The sequence below is a fragment of the Anas acuta genome, chromosome 6 (assembly GCF_963932015.1).
Source record: "Anas acuta chromosome 6, bAnaAcu1.1, whole genome shotgun sequence".
Classification (NCBI taxonomy): domain Eukaryota; kingdom Metazoa; phylum Chordata; class Aves; order Anseriformes; family Anatidae; genus Anas; species Anas acuta.
The window spans coordinates 25,616,839-25,637,477 of record NC_088984.1 but is presented as its reverse complement, the minus strand read 5'-3'; the positions used below and the strand labels follow the sequence as shown (position 1 = coordinate 25,637,477).

General features: G+C 44.0%; 2 protein-coding genes across 3 annotated transcripts in view; both read right to left on the bottom strand.

Moving 5' to 3' along the window:
- Nucleotides 1-3,935, bottom strand: part of ABI2 (abl interactor 2) — a 72,368-nt gene extending 68,433 nt beyond the window's left edge. The window contains exons 1-2 of the mRNA XM_068685913.1: nucleotides 3,798-3,935; nucleotides 1,050-3,020 (exon numbers count right to left, since the gene is read on the bottom strand). The gene's annotated coding sequence lies outside the window, so the exon portion shown is untranslated. The remainder of the gene's footprint in view (nucleotides 1-1,049; nucleotides 3,021-3,797) is intronic.
- A 3,658-nt stretch (nucleotides 3,936-7,593) lies between these two features.
- On the bottom strand, nucleotides 7,594-20,632 carry CYP20A1 (cytochrome P450 family 20 subfamily A member 1). 2 transcript variants are annotated; one of them, XM_068685916.1, is made up of 13 exons: nucleotides 20,499-20,632; nucleotides 20,171-20,220; nucleotides 19,926-20,092; nucleotides 16,934-17,079; nucleotides 16,089-16,256; nucleotides 15,307-15,385; nucleotides 13,719-13,834; nucleotides 13,249-13,303; nucleotides 11,695-11,815; nucleotides 10,879-10,990; nucleotides 10,171-10,235; nucleotides 8,111-8,200; nucleotides 7,594-7,944 (listed from the first exon to the last, which is right to left on the bottom strand). In XM_068685916.1, the coding sequence occupies exons 1-13, from the start codon at nucleotides 20,568-20,570 to the stop codon at nucleotides 7,794-7,796; spliced, it is 1,392 nt and encodes a 463-aa protein (XP_068542017.1). In that variant the 5' UTR covers nucleotides 20,571-20,632; the 3' UTR covers nucleotides 7,594-7,793. The 2 variants fall into 2 exon arrangements, with proteins under 2 accessions (XP_068542017.1, XP_068542018.1); XM_068685917.1 differs by lacking the exons at nucleotides 7,594-7,944; nucleotides 8,111-8,200 and adding an exon at nucleotides 9,777-9,837.
- Nucleotides 20,633-20,639: the final 7 nt, after the last annotated feature.

The window sequence follows — 20,639 nt, the reverse complement described above, 5'->3', positions numbered from 1 at the left end:
CAGGATGTAGGTTTTGCAGTGTTTTTACCTTTACTGGGTAAAGTGACCAATAAGCTTCCTGAAACACCGAAGAGGTTCACTATGAACTACGCCCATTCAGCAACAGGCCCTACCTGGTTGGTGCTGCTACAGGGGTATGAAACCAGAGGTCAGATCCTTTTCTTTGCTTTATGACAATACCAGATTTACAAAGACGCCTAGGCACTTATATAGTCAGGTAGGTGCTTGATGGGATATTCAAAATCCAAACACCTGAACAGCTTCAAAAATTTAGTTTCTAGTTACTAAAAGCCACAACTACGTTGTAGGCTAATATATGAATAGTCAATGGCATTCAATGCAATCACACAGCATAAATAATAGTCACAGTCATACAAAGGTTTGCAGGCCTGGGCCCACGCCTGAGGTTAATTTAGAGCAGACTGCTAGCAAGCAGTGAGTTTTCTCCTTTCTTTTACAAGAAAAATGCCATCAAATCAAGGCATAGGCTCCTGCAAATTTAATATGAATTCTGCATGACGGAAATACTAAGTGCTTCAAATACCCTCTCTGTTCCCAAATACCTCACTCAACAATGAACGTGGGGTAGCTGCAACCATTGGTCCAGCTGATTTTCTACAATACACAATGGTGTATTCTTGCAGGCATCCCTGTCAGCTCCCATTAACTCACAGGGCTCACTCTTCTCCCAAGGCACCTTTCCCCCATTCAGATTCCTGGAAGAGCTTGCAAAAACAGAATGGCCACATCACAGAGACAGGACATGGTCAGAAGGTAATTTGCCACACAGTGGGCAACCTCCTTTCTCCCCAGGCAAGACAGGCAGGCAGCCAGCCTGCCAGAAGGCACGTTTTTTTGGCCTGGAAACTGTTTTTGCAGAAGCTTAGAGATATATGAGGATGTTCATATATGGTGCAACAATGGAGCAGTTCAAGGGGGCAGCAATCCACCTACTGCCATCTAATGCCCATGGTGTCCTGAACCCCACCACTGTAACATGCTATCCTACAAGCACCTAAAGATGGAGTAAGAAACAGCTTGTGACATACTGGATGCTGAAGGCTGCCAAACAGGGATTGAAGTTGCTGCACTTCTGCTATTTAGATATCCCAGAGCTGTCGCATCTCCCCAGGTTCAGCTGTAAGGCAAATGCATGGAGCTAGAGCATCAGTTTGTAGCACAAAATACCACAGCAGTCTGAACGGAAGGGATGGAATAAACATGATATATTTAATCAATAACTCACGGCTAACAAGCCCTGCATCAGCAAGACAGTTGCTTTTCAGTCCAAGAAATTACAAAGCCAGAGTATGCATTTTCATGTTAGTGCTGACATCAGGGCTTGAATGTTAGTCCCAGAATTTACAATAACATATCTGATAACAGTGGATTCCAATAGAAGATCCATAAAAAGTTCATTTTTCCACACTGCCTGTAGGCTTTATCAATCAAGACACAGGGAAGCTGACAAGGGACATAGCCACCTTAGCTAGATGAGTGTTGTTTGTTCTGTATCAGGGTCTCAGCCAATACAAAATGCTACCATGTGGCAATTTCCAGTCTGACAATATGAACTTTGCTTTTTCAGACACCCTCATTTGTTTCCCCTCTCTCACCTCAAAAGATAAACACCCAAATATGACTTACTACGTTTCTCTTTAGTGATTCTCAGCCTAGGGAACTTTGCTCAGGGCAAGAGCCTTAATGGGCAAATCTCATCCTCTCTTTATGTATGACTATTCTTTTCCTCCCAGCCTCTTCTCCCCAAGACTGCTAAACACAAAGAACTTGTAGGAATCATTTAGTCTATTGCTGAAACACAGCCCTGTAGCCAGCAGGGTCACAGCACTGTAGGAACATCTGGTTCGATCAGGTAACTTAAAGAACTGAATCCAGGTGATGGCTGTGCCCAGCAAGCTCCGGCTTTTCACAGAGGATACCCAGGACCTTCTGCTGTAAAGGTCTGAAAGGGAAGATGATCGCTTTACCCTTGCTGCAGTGTCTGAGTCATTATTGAGTTGGAAGCAACTGCTAAAAAAAAAAAAAAAAAAAAAAAAAAAAGCCTATTTTGGTGAGATGAGAAAGTTGGCAGCCAAGCAGGCTCAGCACTGGCTGTCTCGCTGCCAGGCTTGTGACAGAGCTGACCTGCCTGGATTCCAGCAGGGAGGTGAGAGCAGCACAGAGCATGCCAGTGCCTCCAAGCTGCTCAGCTCTGCAGATAGGAGCAGAAAAGCTTCAGAGATTCAGGGGTAGCCCCAGCACTGATAACTCATAAAGAGTAAATATTTCTTGCCTAATAGTGTCACAGGAACATCCGCTGCCTACCTACAGTGATGTTTCACTGTCATTGTGGCAATGAAGGCACTCACCAGGGACGCCTTTTACCCAGCTCCTCTGCTCTTTCAGTTCTACAACCTCTCCTCTTTGGCCAAGGCCAAAGACCTCAGTTACCTTAAAACCACTATCACTTAGCTGAGAGTCAACTATAAAGGTCTTGCTCTGATTTACACGGGATTTAACCTGGAATGCTGTAGGTTTGTCCTTTTGACTTTGCACTGGCCCAGCATTGTTCTAATTAAACTATTTTTCCCATTAAAGACATGATCAAATGCTTGGGCCAGAGATGTCAGTGCAGATACAGTACTATGACCAATGCTTCTTGCTCTTGGAAAGGCCTTTCTTTACAGGAGCGTTAGTATCAGAGCAATTGCAAGCACTTAATTTATCTTAGGTTCAGGCTCCTATGTAAAAGGAGGAACGACCTGAAAAGCAGGGGAAAAAATCTTTCCACTCCAGCCCTCCCCCAAATCTTTTTGTGGGAAACACAACTGTGTTTTGAATGCTAAAATTCACACAGATTTAAATATACTTATCTTCAAGGAATGTTGCCATGGAAACCCTTATCTTCTCTCCTTCCCCACCCTCCATATGTGAGGAACATTTTCTTCATTTTTTTTTTTTTCCTGCGTGTGGTAGTTCCTCTTCTCCGTCTGCTGCTGCCAAAAACCTGGCATTGAATCCTAAGAGATGTCAAACAGGCCTTTTGTTTAGTTGAAGACTGATTGCTAAAAAACAGTCCTGAGCTCAACTAGAGAGATGCCAAGATGGGTGCATACTCTCCGGCTACAGAGAAAGATACCTATAATATTTTCCAGCAATTTCTGATTTGGACAAGTGGAAAGCAGCAACAAGCTGTCACGGTAACCACAACCGTTCTACTTCCTGGTGGCATAACCCACTAGTGATGAAGATTTGACTTCTCATTACAAGCCTTTTTCATCCTTTTCTGTCATTCTTGATAGAAGGGGTAGAGAATTGGGTGAAGTCCTGTATGCTCTAAGTGCTTTCGTAAAGGTACTGCTCTACTCGCTTCCATTTGCCCCCAAGCTACAGGAAGATCTGAGCTTAGAAAAGAAGCCAATAAGTTGTAGACTTCACTCTGCTGATTATGATACATCTATATCCAAGGGTGCCTGCCAGAAAGCCCTTCCTGCAGCAATAACAGAAACCTCAGGAAGGTCAGCCATGCTGAGTGGCAACACCTGTTTTAAATGAGAATGCATGCACAGCACCTGAGACAGAGATTAGGAAGGCAACACGAGTTAATTGTGGGTTAAGGAGTACCAAAATGTTGATAAATTAACTATGCAGTGAGACAGATAAGTGGTTTCCCCATTTTGCATTGCCAGCAGCCCCTGGTTCATGTAATTGCACGGCTAATGGGAGAGCTGGCAGAAGAGCAGCCCAAGGTATTTTAAATTAGCAAACATCCACTCTGTCCAACAACTGACACTTACTTTTGCAGCAAGCAAGACAGAAGTTGCAAAGACCATCCTTCCCATTTAATGACAGAAAATAAAATGTACAGTCCTCATCCCTGAGCTGCATGCCACAGCCATTACTGGCAAGTCCTGAACTGCTGGGAAAAGGAGAGGAATATTACTACATTGCAATAATAACTCTATATGTAACCCAGGTTAATTAAAACCTAGACATAACATCACTCATGGACATTTTGGAGGTACTGGGAAGCAAACTCAGGTAACTTACTGAAGCAGACAGCTTACTAACTGTTTCACCAGTTGCCACCAGTATGAGGGGCAAAAGTATACACCTGTGTCAGACAGAAACAGCCATGACAATCAATTTGCAATGGCCTGACTGCTCCCAGCACCTGTGCTGGCTGCCTGCTTCTGAGAGCAGCAGGTTGCATAGACAGAGATATATTTAGCCTCTTGCCTTCCATTAATTTGCAGCCCTCTGTTGAAGCTTGTTCTACAGTAAAAGCCCAAGGAATGAAATGACAGCTTTTCTGTATGCTCTTCAAAACCACCCAGTGGAATTTGTGAAGTAGCTTTCTGGTGCAGAACAGGAATGTGAAGCATAAAAAGCAATAGTTTCCTATGATATAGAAGCAACCTTCCTCCTCTCAATTCCTAGACTATGGCATTTTTTTCCACAGGTTGCAATACTGCTTGCACCCCCATGTCATGGCCAGAACGTGTGTCTTTAGTGTGGGATCTATGAGCAGCAGGAGTGACAAAACCCTATTCTCTACTGACTGGACTTCTGAGAGAATCTACTCGCAGGTTTCTGCTACAGTGCAGGCTCTGACTCAGGTTTTTCCGCAGGCTGGCATCTAACAATGCTTTGGCTTTGGATGCAATCTTGTGACACATCTAGAATACACTCTCTTCCCTATGACCGGCCGTTTTTTCACAAAATTTGTAGGAACAAAGTTGTGTTGAGATTTCAAACCCCAGTCCCTGCCAAATGCAGCTATTTGACCCAAGGGCTCAAAGCTACTTCTTGTGAGAGGCACAGAGAGGGGAAGCAGTCAGACATAAGTGGGGTGGGGGCACACTCTGAACACAGGCCTTCCTCAGGGAACCAGGCCAAAAAAGAACCACTTGACAGTGAGGGGAGAAATGGAACAAAATTGGTATTTCGTTTTCCAACTGAAAGATATTAAACCTTCAGAGACAGCTATGATCTACAAAGATTCCCATACAAAGAAGGGGTTTTATTGCATAAGAAAAGGCGCTACAGCTGGATTGAGCAGTGGTGTGCTGTATCTTGAGAGTTAAGCTGTTTGAAATGACAGACACAAAAAGAGTGAGCAATGGAAACTTACAGACTGCAGCAAACAATGTGGCTGTGCCCTCAGTGTCACTCCAAGCAATGCATAATGAATGCCTGAGAGATCCTCACTCCCCTTCTTTCTCCCAACACTTCACACATACCTTTAACTGATGAGCCAGGGACTTTTTTGGCAGTAGTTTTGAGCAAATGCAAACTAACCATTGGCTTTTTTGAGCACTTTAAGCCACATTCTTGTCTCCTAGCAGCCACAAACTCCCGTTTGGCTACTGGCCCACACTGAGAATACTGTCTTAAAGGATGCAATACCTGTGCAGACTGACAGAAAATTTGTAACAAATTATACAGAATTACTCCTATTTTTGTTTCCTGCAACTGGGTAAAAACTATTGCAAGGCAGTTGGCCCATGCAACTCCAGCAAGGCAGAGAAACACTGTTAACAAAGTCTGAACAATTACTCCTGGGAAGCTTTCTGCTGTGTGAAAGCTTCCCTAGCACCACATGGCTGTAATAAAGCAGATCTTAGCCACTCAATTATATGACCAAGTCAGCTATTCCTAGTGTGGTTCTTAGCAGCGACAGTGCTATGCTACCATTTTTTCTCCAAGAAGGCAATAACTTCCCTTCTATTTTGCCCCCTCTGTACACCAGGGATGCTTTAAAGTAAAATCTTTTACCACACTGATTTCTCCAGAAGGTTTAGGGAACATCTGCAGCCTTGAAGAAAAAGAGGCATTTCTACATAAGCAGTGAAGCAAAGTCTAACATGAATTGCCATCTGGGGACATGACCAACCTTCAGTTAAATGGAGGTCAGATTAGCAAAAGCTTTCTTGCAGTTCATTATAAAAATCAATGCATGAGAGGCAGCAAGATGAACTGCACAACTCTCCTTTTCCTGCCCAGCAGACAAAAAGCAGTAGAACAGAATCTCTGTCCTACATCTCCCCCAACACACGCTGCACTGCGGGGGGGGGGGGGGACAAATCTGAATCTCCACAGCTCCACCAAAAGCAGAGCTGACACATTAAACCCAAGAGCTGAATTTTCTTTGTCTGGTGCCCACAGAGGCCAGCATCAGATATTAACCCTGTGAGAGCTGAAAGGACTGCATTCAGGCCAGCACTTGGCAGATACACAACAACCAAAACATTTTTGTAAAAGCAGCAGATTTCCTGACCTGGAAGGTGACAGTGAAAGAAATAATGTCTGTAGAAATGGGAATTGCTGTTACTCAGATACATGAAGAAACAGGTGTACCTGTGTGAAGTGTGCCCTGTCTACAGAGGCAGTGAAACTGGGAGCCACATGTTCCTGACCTTTTCTGTGACGCATCAGTAGCTGCGTGCAAAAGCAGCTCAGGCACATGTAGCTGCAGACTGAGCAACAGTTCACCTATGACAACACCGCATTTGGATAGGAAGGGGGCTTGGAACTCATGTTAACAGAGAAGTCAGGTTTACAGGGAACAGACCTACTGAGATCAGGTAAAGGGTGATTCTGTGTAAAATGGGAAGAGAAACAGAACCGTAGTAGGTTGGATGGCAATAAGTAGTACTGAGATAAAGAGGTAAGAGGTCCCTGCCTTGCAAGCCATTCAGTTGGGCTCTGAAAAATCTTCCACAGGATGGCCTGTTACAGCTAAGAGAGGGAGAAAGAAGCAGGGAAAAGCACGTGAACATGTGGCTGCTTTGGCTCACACACATTTTGGAAGAGGGCTCTCTGAAAGGCTTTTAAGTTATTAAGCACAACATTAATTCAGAGCCCTATAAAATCAGCACTCTCCCTTTCCAGTACTTGCATGTCCAGTCTCATGCTGACCCAGAGCTCAATGAATTGCAAGCATCTGTCATCAATTTCTGATGCTGATTAGATTAGACACTGCCCTCAGAACTGTCAGGATAGAGAATCCCTTTCTCAGGGCTTTGTTCTGTGGTTTTATTTCATTTCATTATATCATTACTAATGCTTCTGTTTTCTCAGGGGCCAAACCAATTTTATTCCTCCTGTTTACTAGCATTTCTCAGTCATCCTTTCTCTTGCAACCCTAGAGCACAGCAAGATTATATACTCAGCATGAGACCCGATGGTGCAATTCCCACCCCACTTTCTTTTTCTTTCTCTCACGCACACTCACACATACTTCTCACAAGATATATCTGCTCTTCTTGACAGTTATAGCTCTAGCTCAAGGGTAGGAAAGACACTTTGAATAAAAATACCTATATATAGAGAAAGACTGTGTCCTTGTGTCTCCAAGGTCTTATCTAGCCGGGATCCACAAAGAAGTATTCCCTGTGGCAGAGTCCCTTCCTTATCCAGATCTGGCTGTTGTCGGAAAGGGACTAGACTAACCAGCAGCCTGGTCTTTGACTAGCTGGAACCCAGCAATTCATAGATACACTGCTGCAAGTGCTTTTTTGTTTGTTTGTGTTTGTTTTTGTTTTTGCTTCCTTTACAATGGTTTGGGCAAAAAGTAATTGTAAAGAAGCATACAGATTAAATCTACTTTAATATGACTATTCGTTGAGTTAGAAAAAGTACCCAAGCATATGTGGTTAAGAATGTGGAAGGTAACAATATATGCATGTAAAATTCCCTGGCTGTGTCCTTTTGCTGCCAGCACAATTCCCTCTATGACACTTGCCCAGGACTTCACTACTGGCACTTTCAGACCCTTATTTTGCTTGTTCTTAGCTTCTCTTGGACACCGTAATCCAGGCTTCCTCCTTCGGTGTGGTTACCAGCTCATATTTGGTCTCCATGACTTGTCCTTTCACTGGGTGCAGGTATAGTTTCCTTACTAGGATGCTGAGCAGAACTGTAGCCACCATATAGGCAAACCTGAGGAAGGAGGCAGAAGAGAACAAAAACCTTGCCATGATATAAATCTGCCAACGAACAACTGCCAGCTTGGACAGATTGTCTCAGCAGTAACAGGAATGGGCTGAAACAAACTCCTCTTTTCTCTACCACAGAAATGCGCAGAGACCTGCTTCCCTTTGCTCACCTCAACTCTGGGCACTCCTGGCTTCCTGAGAAACCCAACAAGGAAAGGTTTTTCATGGCTGATTCCTCATTGAATCTCTCTGGGTCAAATCTACAAAAGACAAAACACAGAGGCTTTTCGTGAGGGCACAGAACCCTTCCTCTGGATACATGTCCACACACACACAAGAGTAAGAAACTGGCAATGAAATACAGAATCTCACTAATTTGCAAACAGCATCAATCTAGTGCCTCCTCTCTCTAAATCATGCTGGGTAATTCCACACAGATACAGGAAGGCAACTGTGCATCACTACATCTATGTTTCCAGATGGTCAGCTGTGCCCCAGCTTGGTCAAAATGCTGAATAACTGAGTTACTGTGATACAGGGTTAAAACTAATATGCATGAACTCTCAGCAGTGGGTATTTAGCTCGAGTACACAGCTGAGCTGATGCTGTAACTTGCCACCTATTTCCCTCCAGGGCACACACAACCTGATTTGTCTCCCTCTCCCCCTCTCCCACCCCATCTCTCTGCATCCCTCCCTCTCTCACTTCCAAAAATATTTTCCTTTTTTTCCTTGCCCCTCGCCCTTCTCTTCAAGCAGCTGGTGTGTGTGTATGTGTATATGCTGGGGGAGGGAAGCTGGTGACTCATTCAAGTGAGAAAAGTGGCTTCCAGCATTAGGATGGTGGAGGCTGTGAAAAAAAATATTATTCAGGACTAGCACAAGTTAAAATGAGATTCCCACAATCCACTAACCCAAAGGAGACTAACAGAATACCATTCAATTTAAACATATGGTATTACAGAATAAAAAAGCAAACAAACAAACCCCAGGAAATTTAATGGCCAGGAGGTAGTTCTCTTTCACTTTCTGTTAAATATTTCTTATACTTCAAGTCTTCGGGTCCCTGCCTATACATCCAAGCTCTACTACCAAGGTGAACATGTATGTGGGTGCTGACCCTCAGCTAAAGCAACATCAGGCTTACATTCCCTCTGAAGTGGCACATTGCAGATACTGTAATAGGAAAGAAATCACAGCTGTCTAGCCATTAAAAATAAATAGGGAGGACAAAGAGCCATACATATTGTTTTTATATGGTAGGTAGGAGAGAAGACCACAAAGTGCTGATTTCTTGTCCCTGTCATGTACATACGTACACATCTGTCTCAGGCTCAAGCACAATCTCAATCCTCCTTTTTCTTGGAATAAACAATGTTCATAGCACTCCTCACCTGTTATTTCCCTGTGGCCCCCAGTGAACCTCTCCTAAACACAGTGCCTGCTCTATCCTACTGAGCAATCAATCCCTGCCGAGACATTCATAAGTTGTGCATCAATGCATGACCCTTTTGCAAGAGATATGCTTGCAGGAGCAGACAAGCACTGTTCCAAGGGCTCTGTTCTTCCTCCTAGATTTCAGCTGTCTCTTCTCTCTCTCTAGAATAACTGACCCATATTTTTTTCTAGCCCAAGTGAAAGAAGTCAAACTAATGTTAGTATTTGCCACCTAGAGGCCACAGTAAGCTACAGCATTTTATTTCTTTAACCTCCAAAATACTACCCGAAATCCAGAATTGTTTTCCCAAAGTAATGAAGTAGCACTTTCTTCCCCCTGAAAACAAAACTTCCGACTGGCTGTTCCTCCCTTGTGTCACTGTTTCATGTTAACAAGCAGTGATTCCATAACCATTCAAATCACTGTTTTTCTTCCTTTCTCCCCTCTTTCCTCCAAAAACCTTAAAAAGAATTTATCAGCTTGTCAGGGAAGCAGTGTGTGTGGGAAAAACAAAAAACAAAAACAACTATTAAAACCTGACAGACACACACAAACACAGACTGGAGCCCAGGACGATCGTAACTTGAATTACCCCATATTCCTGCCCATGGAGACCAACAAATCAAGATCTTCATAAATAGATTTTCTTACAGACTGCCTTTCATCTCCAAAATCTGCTTAAGGCAGGTCCTGCAGTAAAGCAGGCTGTGCATGGAAGTAAGATCTAAAGAGTATCAATTAAAAAAGGAAATGAATTAGTTTGGAAAGGAATAAAGATCTTGATTCTACATACTTGTACGGTGACAGCCAAGATGAACTATCCTGCAGCATCACACCAAGAGCATAAAGTACAAGTGTCTGCAAAAAAAATGAGGACAAATATGTCAAGCCAGGATGAAATGCATGATTAAAGACAACTCTGGACAACTCTGCCAGACAATTATTCTGTGGACCTCTCATTTTAGTAAGTTGTTTAAAAACATAATATGTTATACATGTATTCATCTACAGATTTCTATAAACACACACATTAGGATTTTAGCTTCTTAAGGCCCATAGTGCAACTCTTAGCGGTTAGAGAAGGCCAGATCCCATTCCTTTACTCTTACTGGCATGCATGTATGCACTACTTTATTCTCTGCAATGGAGGGTACTACTCTGTGTGGGAAGCATAAATGATATGATTATTCCTGAAACCATACACTGTTTTGCACAGCTGAGCTCATAAACCCCTTCAAAGGATGATTCATCCCTGGTGGACCCAGAACCAGAGGCAAACCTGCTCAGGAAGAGAACATGGATCCCAGAGCCTATCCCACAGAGGAACCACATGGAAAACTTTGACTATATTGCACTTTCAGATGACAGACCAGCTGCTCAGATTAAACAAGTGACAGAAGAAACGCTCTCCCTCTGTCAGCCCTCCATGAGAAGAAGTATGATAGAAGAGGAAACAGCAAATTCCCCTCCAGGAAACCAGGGTGGCCTAGTACTGCCCTACCTCTTTGGGGATAGTATGTTGGTCAACTCTGCCCTCCAGCTCCTGCAGCTGTGCAGCAATGGGAGTAAGCTTTGCTGTTCGCACTGTCTCACACAGGACTTGACGACAGTATCTGCAACCAATAAGTCTGGGTCAATTTAACCCTCCCAGAAAGATGCTTATCCATGTCCTTGTTGTAGGCAAGGAGAGTTGAGTCACCTGCTGCATTCAGGGTCACAGTCTGCTCCTGGAGCTTTCTCCAGCCACAATTAAGAGCTGCTTTTTTTTTTTTTTTCCTGACAAGTAGTCCCAGCATCTTTCCAATAAGCATTAAATCTCATCAGCAACATTTTCCAGATTTTAAACCAAATTATCCCCACTAAAAAGCATAAACATACTATTCCTTTTCCTAGAGCTCTCAGCCATACAAGAAGCAGCAAGAAATCCATACACATTCTCCTTTACTAAAACCCTAATGCCAGTACAAATACAAAATACACCCAGTTGCACCACCACACACAATTAAAAAAAAATGGCACAGAGTTTTTCAGGCAGCCAGGGCACTGATTCTGTGCTCTCCTCCCCTGCCAATGAACCTAAAGAGTTTCCTATAAGCACCCTGACGAGAACAGCCTGGTCCCCACTGTCTGGAGCCCTACAGCAGATACTCTGCAAGTCATCATCCTGTGGTTTGATCACTTTCAGGAAAAGATGGAAGTAGCTTTTGGATGCCTTCTGCTGGCCCAGCGTAGACGGGGCATCAGCCTCCAGCACATGAAGCCCCTATCCCTACTTCACAAGATAACCTTCCACTGCAATTCCTTTCAAGGGACCCACCTGAGTTGCTCAATTTTCTCATGCGTAATTGGTCCCTTCCCCAGAACACGGTCCACCTCCTTGTAGAGATTCTGCTGGACATCTTCAGAGGTTGCCAGGAAATACACTGCCCAGGTGCACACTGTGGAACAAACCAAGATAATATTAGATCGAGAAAATTCAAACTTCACTAACTGTATTTGGTTTTCTTACTTGCTGTATTTGCAATGTTATTTTTCTGACCCCAAAAAGGGTGACCTCTGTTCTCAGCAGGTTGTACTGATTCTCTGTTCCGAGGGAGAAGTAGAGGTTGAACTCTTGTGTAACAAGAGACTCTGCAAGCTTAAATTCTCTTTCCAATGCTATGAGGAGCTTAGAAAGTTGTGCAGAAGACTGACCCATTCACTCTCACAGTCCCAGAGAAGGGACCACACAGCCCAGCAAAGCATCAGTCAAAGAGTTTCTCTTTCCCAGTATGTCTAACAGCTGTGATGTTCCCTTCTAGGAAACCAGGGTTTTTAGACCAAACATTCAACTGAAAGGCTGGTTTGTCCACAGCATTGGAAAACCCCCTTATTTAGCTGGTTTCCTCAGCACACTTCTGACAAGTGATGCCAGGCACCCAATGTCCAGGCTCCTGACAGCGAGAGAGAAGAAGAATATAGCTCTCTACACCAGGATGACCAGCATTTTTCTCCTACACATCTATTTTGTGAGGTTCTCAGGAGATATCTTCAACAGCACAAAGAAAAAAAAAAGAAGCTTTGCATAAGAAATAAGTGTGTAGGATGCAGTTTCTCTAAAGCTACAAGGGAATGTTTCTACCATTCCTAACTGTCTATTCCTGAGAACTTTCTGGCAATCTCTAAGGAGTCAAGCTTCTTTAAAAGACTGTCTTCCTGAAGTACTTGGAGAGTATATTCTCTGGGGATGTTATTAACATAGCTGCCATTTTTACTTTCCATGTACCCAGCAGCACCTCAGAGTTTTTCTTTGGAGTTCCAGTCCCACTGGCTGAGATAGAGGGCCTGATAATCAGGGGTTCAGTTTAAATCATCCTCGTATCATAAGAGATTTTACACAGCCCCGGTCTGTATTTTCATTTGCCTTTTTTTTAAAAATCTAAATCCCAGTGTAGCTCCTTGGAAAATGTTCCCTATATGGAACATACCTATCCTCCATAGATTTAAAGCAGCCAGTCAGATTTTAGCACTCTGCTCTGATTTCTTTCCTGTGTATCAGAACCTATTTTATATCATGATCTTTGTGGCTTGCAATTTTTGGTGCTCTTTCATCAAATTTAGCATCACTTGAGTCTGAGCAAAAACCAACAGGAAGAAATTCTAAGGTTCACCAAAATAATGGGAAAGTTGTCAAACCTCAGCTTCAACTCACTAGCTGTGAGGCTGTATTGAATGTCTGCTATAAAATTAGCTGCTTCTATACATTTGTAGCTCGAGAGAGACAGAACGACGAGCATCACTTTTTATTAGTCTAGATTAAGTCTCATGTCATCATTCTCAGTTTTAGGCAACTGAGTCCAAGGATAGAAAGTTACCTGCAATCTATACTTACAGTTAGCAGTAATTGTGCATGCTGCCAAGGAGAAAATCATCGTATCTTCCAGAATCTAGGAAACAAAATCTAGTTCAGAGAATGAAGTCTGTAAGATGCAAAGATTAAAAAGAAGCAGCACATTCTCCACTCAAGCACATGAAATCCCTTTAGTGCAGAGAGCAGGAAATTCATCTAGAAGACTGAGCTCTCCACAGAACTTCTACTGTAATAGCACTTGAGACATGCTTAATACTAACACACTTCTGGTTTATAAAAATAGCAATGAAAACAGTGACAAGGAAAGCTACTGATGTCTAATTCAATTAAGCACTGTAGAAATGGAAAAAGAATCAGAGAGAATGCTGCTTTAGTAAGGAATCTGACCCCTGCCAGATGCAAAAGCTTAGATTAATCAAAGGCTACAATGTAATGAGTTGCCAATCTACTAGAATTCCATTACTTGCAAATGACATAACAGCTGCACAGACCTGCTGGTCACTCAGGCTCCCCTGCAGCAAAGTGTCTATAAAGACATGCCTGTTGAATGATCTGCCTCGACGTTCCTTTGTGACTTTCCTTAAGGTAGATTCCATCTCCTTCAGAGCTTTGGAAGCAAAAAGAAATGGTTATTTTAAAACCTGGTCAGATTGAGAGCTGCAGAGACGTGAATCCATTTCCCCAAGCAGATTTTCAGACCAGCTGTCCCTGCTGGGCTCACTTACAGAAGCAGCCTCTGTTACACATTAGCGTCAGTTTGGACATTAGCGTCAGTTTGGAAGGTGTATCTCTAATTTAGTTGAAAATGTAGGAACCAAATATCACAGGCTGCCTACAACAAGTCGCCCTTACAGGTATAATCAAGATACGTAATCTGTGAGTTGAGATCATGTAAAGGAAGGTCAAATAAGTTAGTTTCAACACTATAACCACCAGATAACATGTTTAAACAGCTCTCATAAAAAAATAAAATGTTTGAACCAGATAACTTCTTGCATTGCCTGTTGAGTTATACTTACTAGTGCTACAGCACCTCCAACTACTGATATTCTCCCTTTTGCTAGGGGTTCTATAGACATAATGCTAGAGAAAGGCTAAAATGTCTGCGGATTTTGGCACAAAGGTTCTACTTATCTGAAGATATTTGGGTGCCTAACTCCTAGTGGCTGTTCTGGGAACTGGGGAGAGTTAGGCAACAGCATCTAGGTCCATGTCTCATTTAAGTGACCTAATTCAGATAACCCAAGAAACATGGAGCAGAAGCTGGATCTGAAACTTGATTTCCCAAAATCCAATGCAGCCCTTTCATCTTAGAACTATCTGTCCTCTCTCATCTCTTCTCTGTACAGGAAGGCCAGCAATGCTTAAACACCAAACCTTACCAACCGGAGTTTGTGAAATTGCATCCTTAATACAAATCAGGAACAAGTATCTGTGGCAGAAGCCCATTTTAGTGGGGCAGTAGCTGACTTAAGGCTCTTAAACCCACAGAATCAGCAACATGAGGAAGGAAACACTGGGTCTGAAGGATTTACAAGCAAATCCTTAGTTCTAGATACAGGCTACTTTTCTGTAACATCTTATCAATCAATATTAAGAGGTCTTAACTATGAACAACTAAAAAGACTTGAAAATTGAGGAATAAAAAAAATCAATCTGAAGCGGCAGTACATTCATAAAATGGTGCATCATAGGAATGATTATACAAGCCAGACCAAATGACCTCATCTTTTTCCACTTAGCACAGTTGCCTGCCTCCAACAGAGGTCAAAAGCAGATACTAGGACACAGAACAGGAAGGTAGCAAGCACACCAAGACCTCAGAACTAGACCTAGATGCAGAGTTCTAGTCCTATACACTTTTTGTACAATGGCAGGCTTGTCACTGAACTGCAAAACAATGATTCCTTTTGATCTTCTGCACATCTATGGAGGACACATCCAGTAGCTTATGTCATGGTGATCAACTGCAGAAAAGCCAATACACCTGGACAAATTAAGTGCTCCCATATGCTAGCTAACTCTAAGCATTTATCAGAGTGGAGCAGGGGAGTGACTGTGATTTTGGAAGGAACCTACCATCTTCATACAGCTTCTTCCTAGTCGTGTTTTTGTCAAGGGACCCATCCAAGAAACCTTTCCCAATCTCCGACCAGATCTGAAAGAAGGACAGAGAGAAGAGCACCATCACTTACCACAGGCGAATGCTGAGGCTCTTTTATTCTTCCCTATTCATCAAAATGAAAACATCAAATAAAGACATTCTCTGAATATGAATCTGGTCTCCTCTTTAGAGCATCATGCCTCATCCCATTTATTACATTTATAAAGCTGAAGCTGAGTTCAAATGAAAAAACTCTAATTGAAGCTGTAAGGGAAAAAGCATGGGCATCCTGAGTAGGAGATGAAATAGCTTCTTTCCCATTCTATCACCAACAGATTTAACATCCCCAGATGTGGACATAGCTTGACATCTCCACAGTTTTAATTTTCTTCACAATGCCAAAGAGCCTTCAAAAGATCTCTGAAAATGCGAAGTTCCACTGGCTTTCCCTGGAGAGCTTAACTGACATAGGTACCAAACACCTCCCAACTGCCATTGGATCTGGGTTCCTGATTCTCACACATCCTTTAGAAATATCTGGCCTTAGACTAATAACAGCAGGATTAGCAGTAGGATCTTTCTGATTGTTTTGGTTTGGCACAACTGAGTAAGAGCTCTTAACCTTAATGTTAGTTTAATGTTAATGTCTCAGCAGTAGCTTGTGCTATCCCTTACTACACTGCACACAGATGCAAACTGTTTGCTGTTGGCTTGGAAAAATGGCACAGGAAATTTCCTGGCTCTTCATGACACTTACTGCATCATGGTGTCTGCGGAATCGGATGACTTCCCGGTCATCTTCAAAGCTGCTGCCCATAGCTGTCTGCGTAACTGACTTCATGGCAAAGCCCAGCATGTGCTGGCAGAGCGGCACATGTTGTGCCTCAGGCAGGGAGAGCCATTTGGCTAGCAACTCTTCTGACAACTTAAAGAGGAAAGGAACCATTAGTTGGCAGTAATAACAGCAGCCTATTTACAAAACATATCCCGAACTGGAGGCATTCCCACCCTAAGTTGCTAAGGCAGAACATGCTTTCAAGGCCATGGCACTCATCTATTCTCTTTTCAGGGTTTCCTTTCATTGTTATCTTAAACCAGCAACATTTTAGTCTCATATATCCTGCCTGACCCCATGGTTTTCCCCAAGTAAGCCAGCTCTGTCCATCTCTCTTGTTCCCTTTGTTGCAGAAAACACATTAAACCTTCTAATACTAGTAGCTCACTATTGGGAAGATGGACCTTATTCTGGCTGCTGGACTGAGGTAACACAACAGTTCTCCACCTGTTCGTTGTTCCAACAGCTGGTTCCTTGCTCCTCCCTCCTGTCCTGTAAAATAAATCTAGAAATCAGATGCTACCTTTAACTGCATCTGATACCTTGGCATAAAATGACACAAGGCCAACCCTTTCCCCCAAACCCACTGGAGCTAACAAAAACCAAATTTTCACACTGTGCTCAAACAGGCAGAGGCTGTTCTCCACCTCAGATGCTTGTAGTTCCAGCACAAATTTGAATGCAGCTCCTTTATCCTAGTAATCATTCTCATTAAACTTTCCCCTGCGAGCCACACAGGGCTTCTCTGCTGCAGAAAAGCAAGTTACCTTCTGGATGAGAGCTAAGTTACTTTGAAGGGACTTGGTCACACCATTTTCATACAGCTTTCTCCTCAGGTGGCTCTCTCCTGTATCCCCATTCAGGCTGGGCTGGTACCTCAGGAAGGACTTCAATATTGCCTCGAAGGGATTCGCTGAAAGCAAGTAAAGGAAACACCATTCCAGTGTGATGACCACCTGGTCACAACAGCAAGAGTGGTAGGTACACTCCTTCCCCTTCTCCTCCATCTCTCTTGCCTGATCTGCAGCCCCCCAGCAGATTGCCTCTTCACAACTGGGGTACCCTCCTGCTCCGACTACATCTAAGCACACAAGCCCTATCAGCTCACAAGAGTTTAGCCAGCCAGATCTGCCTCCAGCGGAGAAGCTGCAGGTCTCTCACAGAAAGCAGTGCCCCACTAAGCTACAGAATGCTTTCTACTTCCAACCGCTTTCCATCTTCCTTGCACACAGACTCTTGCAGCAGTGTATAAATAAGGCAAAAACACAAATCCTCCATCTCCTATAACCACAGCTTGCTTCAGTTACACCTTTAACTTTGAGTTTCATCACCAGGGGCCTCTACTTAATTAACCTGCTGAAGTACACTAGTAGTCAATGCAAAAACATGCAATAAGGCATGGTCTACTACATGCTTTTCTGTTTCTGTACAATTTTCTGTTGGTCTCACGAACTGGCAGAATCTTTAAGGAACTGTTTGGAAGTAGCAATCGGGAAAGTTTCAAAAGAGGCTTTCACTATTTATCACAGTCTGTTATTTCTCCCACATGGAGAAAGAAGCCTCTGAGGCATCAGAAAACATCAAGGCTAGGCTAGACACCTATGACTCAACCTACTGTGGATGAGTCTAACATTCCCAGCAGAGATCAGGGCCTCATTATGCTACCGGACAAACATCCAACAAGAGACAATTCCTACTTTCAGAGGACTTACCAGCTAATAACACAAAGGCAGCTAATGAGGCCAGAGGCAAGAACACAGTAAACTTTCCTAAATGCTTTTTTTCTCATGCCATTTCCCTTCCAATGTTTTAAAGCTTTACAGCTCGCCCTGTTTCCTACTTCAAATGACAAGAAGTGTACGCATATGCCTTGTGGCACAGCAGATGGTACCTGTGGCTCTGCACGTGGAACAGGCTGTTGTGTGACTCTAGCTGCTGCTGACAATTCCTCCTCCATGGTACTTTGCCATGAAGTGGCTGCTGCTATTCATGCCACCATCCCCTACTGATGGGAAAGCTAACAAAGCAATCTGGCATACAGAGGCATTTGGAGAGGCCAGAGGATGCTTAGCACCATCATCTGCAGAAATTGCATAGTTCTCCTGGTGTGTGTGAAAGAAAACTGCTGGTGACTGATGGGCTCCATTTTTTTTCCTTCCCCGTTCCTAGCACAAACCATCAGTCCTATGCCACTGCTATACTCACTGTTGTGAGTTTGGGACTTCAGAGACTAGGCTGCCCTTTGCAGATGGTTGCCCTCATCTTGTAGTGTTTGGGTAACACCTGTTTTTCCACAACTACAGGAGACTAATGACTCCACAAGGCCATCCTCCACAAACCATCTCTCAGAAACAGAATACTGTCCTACCAAGCACTTCCACAGACTTCATTTGTGCTTTGTCCTGGTCTTAAAAACAGCGCTAGGATTATGTTTTCACCTTTTAGTGAAGCATATCAGACTTTTAATGGTTCGATAGCCTAGCAACACCGTTCTATCACTTTCCTTTTCTGGAAATCTGATTATCAAAGAAGTATGGTATGACCACACTTTATTGCATTTCCCACTTATCCCTTCCTTAAAAAGTATTTTTAGCCCTCGGCATCTGTATGAGGTCAGACTAGTCTGTAGCTGCCCTGGTCACTTAACTTCCTGCATCTAAGCCCAGGTACTGTATTTGTTTTTCTCCAGTATCTGGACACTCTCCCAAATTCAGTACATTTCTGAAAACTTGTCTGCTTAAGGGCCTGTCACCACTTCTCTGAACTTTGAGAAAGTGCCTGCTCAATATTCCCCAAGCACACTTGAGTGCATTCAGATTTTTCAGGGTGTGTTTCCACCTTCTGGTGTGCCACTGCTATCCGCTACATCTTGCTGATCTTTGTTAACTCCTACGCCTTTCCCAGATCATCAGCGTTTTTTTGAGTCTGACATGCAAACGTACAAGAAGCTTACCCGTCATGACCCCAGCGAACAGTGATGCTGAGATATCTGCCTGTGCCTGAAAATAACCTACACTATCAGGTCGGAGGTGTGCAACCAGCACCTCAATCTACCCTAGAGGATGAAAACTGGAAAAACAGCAGGTTAAACCCAAACATCAGCCTAGTCAACTTCCTGTCTGTGATCACCTTCGGAAGCAAAACCTCTGAGAGGCTTATGCTAGAAATTAAAACACTCTCCCAGGACTAAGCAGGTCAACTCAACAACCAGTTCCACTAACCACTTCCAAGGCCAGAAGACCATTAGTGTTTGACTCAAAACTCTATAACTCAAAGTAAAATGAAAATTAAAGAACTACTTGAAATAACACTTTAAAAATCTCCACATTGAACCGTACACGGAAGCTATCACAGAATATCAGAGCTCTTTTCAGACTTCATTTAGCAATATTCCCCATCTTCAATCATACTTCAAGTTGCTTTTAAATTGTACCTCAAGTTGCTACAGGATCTTCACCTGGCTGCTTCAAGTGACTAATGAACGTGATGCTCTCTCTCCACAAATATTTGCCCTTAGGCAGAAAGTAAAAGGCAGAAGCACAGGAATTTTTGACAGCCACTGGACAGCAGCAACTCTAGGTCGCTGACATTCAAGTCCAGTAAGCAGGACCGTGGATGTGTCTGAACAACATCTGCTGCAACTTAGGGTTCATTTTCTTTCTACTCAGAACGAAACCCCAGCTTCCTTTGTTTGACATACGATGCTCGGCAAGGCCAGAAGGAACAAATAAGCTCAAAGACAAGGCAGAGGGCACTTACATATCCGGTTGGGGTTGATGTGTTGTTTCAAGAGATCAATGGAGCCAATGCTGACAACAAGGCGCCTTCCAAACCAGAACGAGACCACTGGGCCATATTTCTCATGAAGGTTCACCAGGAACTCGTGCAGACTTCTGCTAGCAACAATATCCGGCAGATTGCCGTCCCTGAGGAACACAAGGAGGTTACCTGGGCACGAGCCACACACAGTACCGAGGCTGAACGTGCAAATTGGAAGCACTTACTTCTCGTCAGTCGGAGCTAGCCCGGGGATACCCGATGCTTGCCGAGATGCCTGGAGAGCAAAGGGAACACGTCAGCCTCTCTGAATTGAGGTTTTAGGCGGGCTTCCCTGCGAGAGCGCTAGACCTCCGAGCAGTGAAGCCTTCCCAAGAGAGGCTCAAGGGGGCTGGTTACACGCGGGGTGCCGCAGGGCGCTGACGCCCAGCAGGGTGCAGGCACGGCCCGGCCCGGCCGCCACGTCCCGGGCCGATGGCAGGGGCCGGGCCGGGCCGGGCCCCGCGGCCGCCCGCTGCCTGCCCCGGGGCCGTGCCGCGCCCCCGCCGCCATTACCGGGTAGAGGTAGAGCACGGCGCCCACCAGGACCAGCAGGAAGGTGACGGCGAAGATGGCGAAGTCCAGCATGGCCGGGCCGGGACCGGGGCAGGGGCAGGGGAGAGGCCCGGCCCCCACCACGGGGCAGGAAGGGGCGGG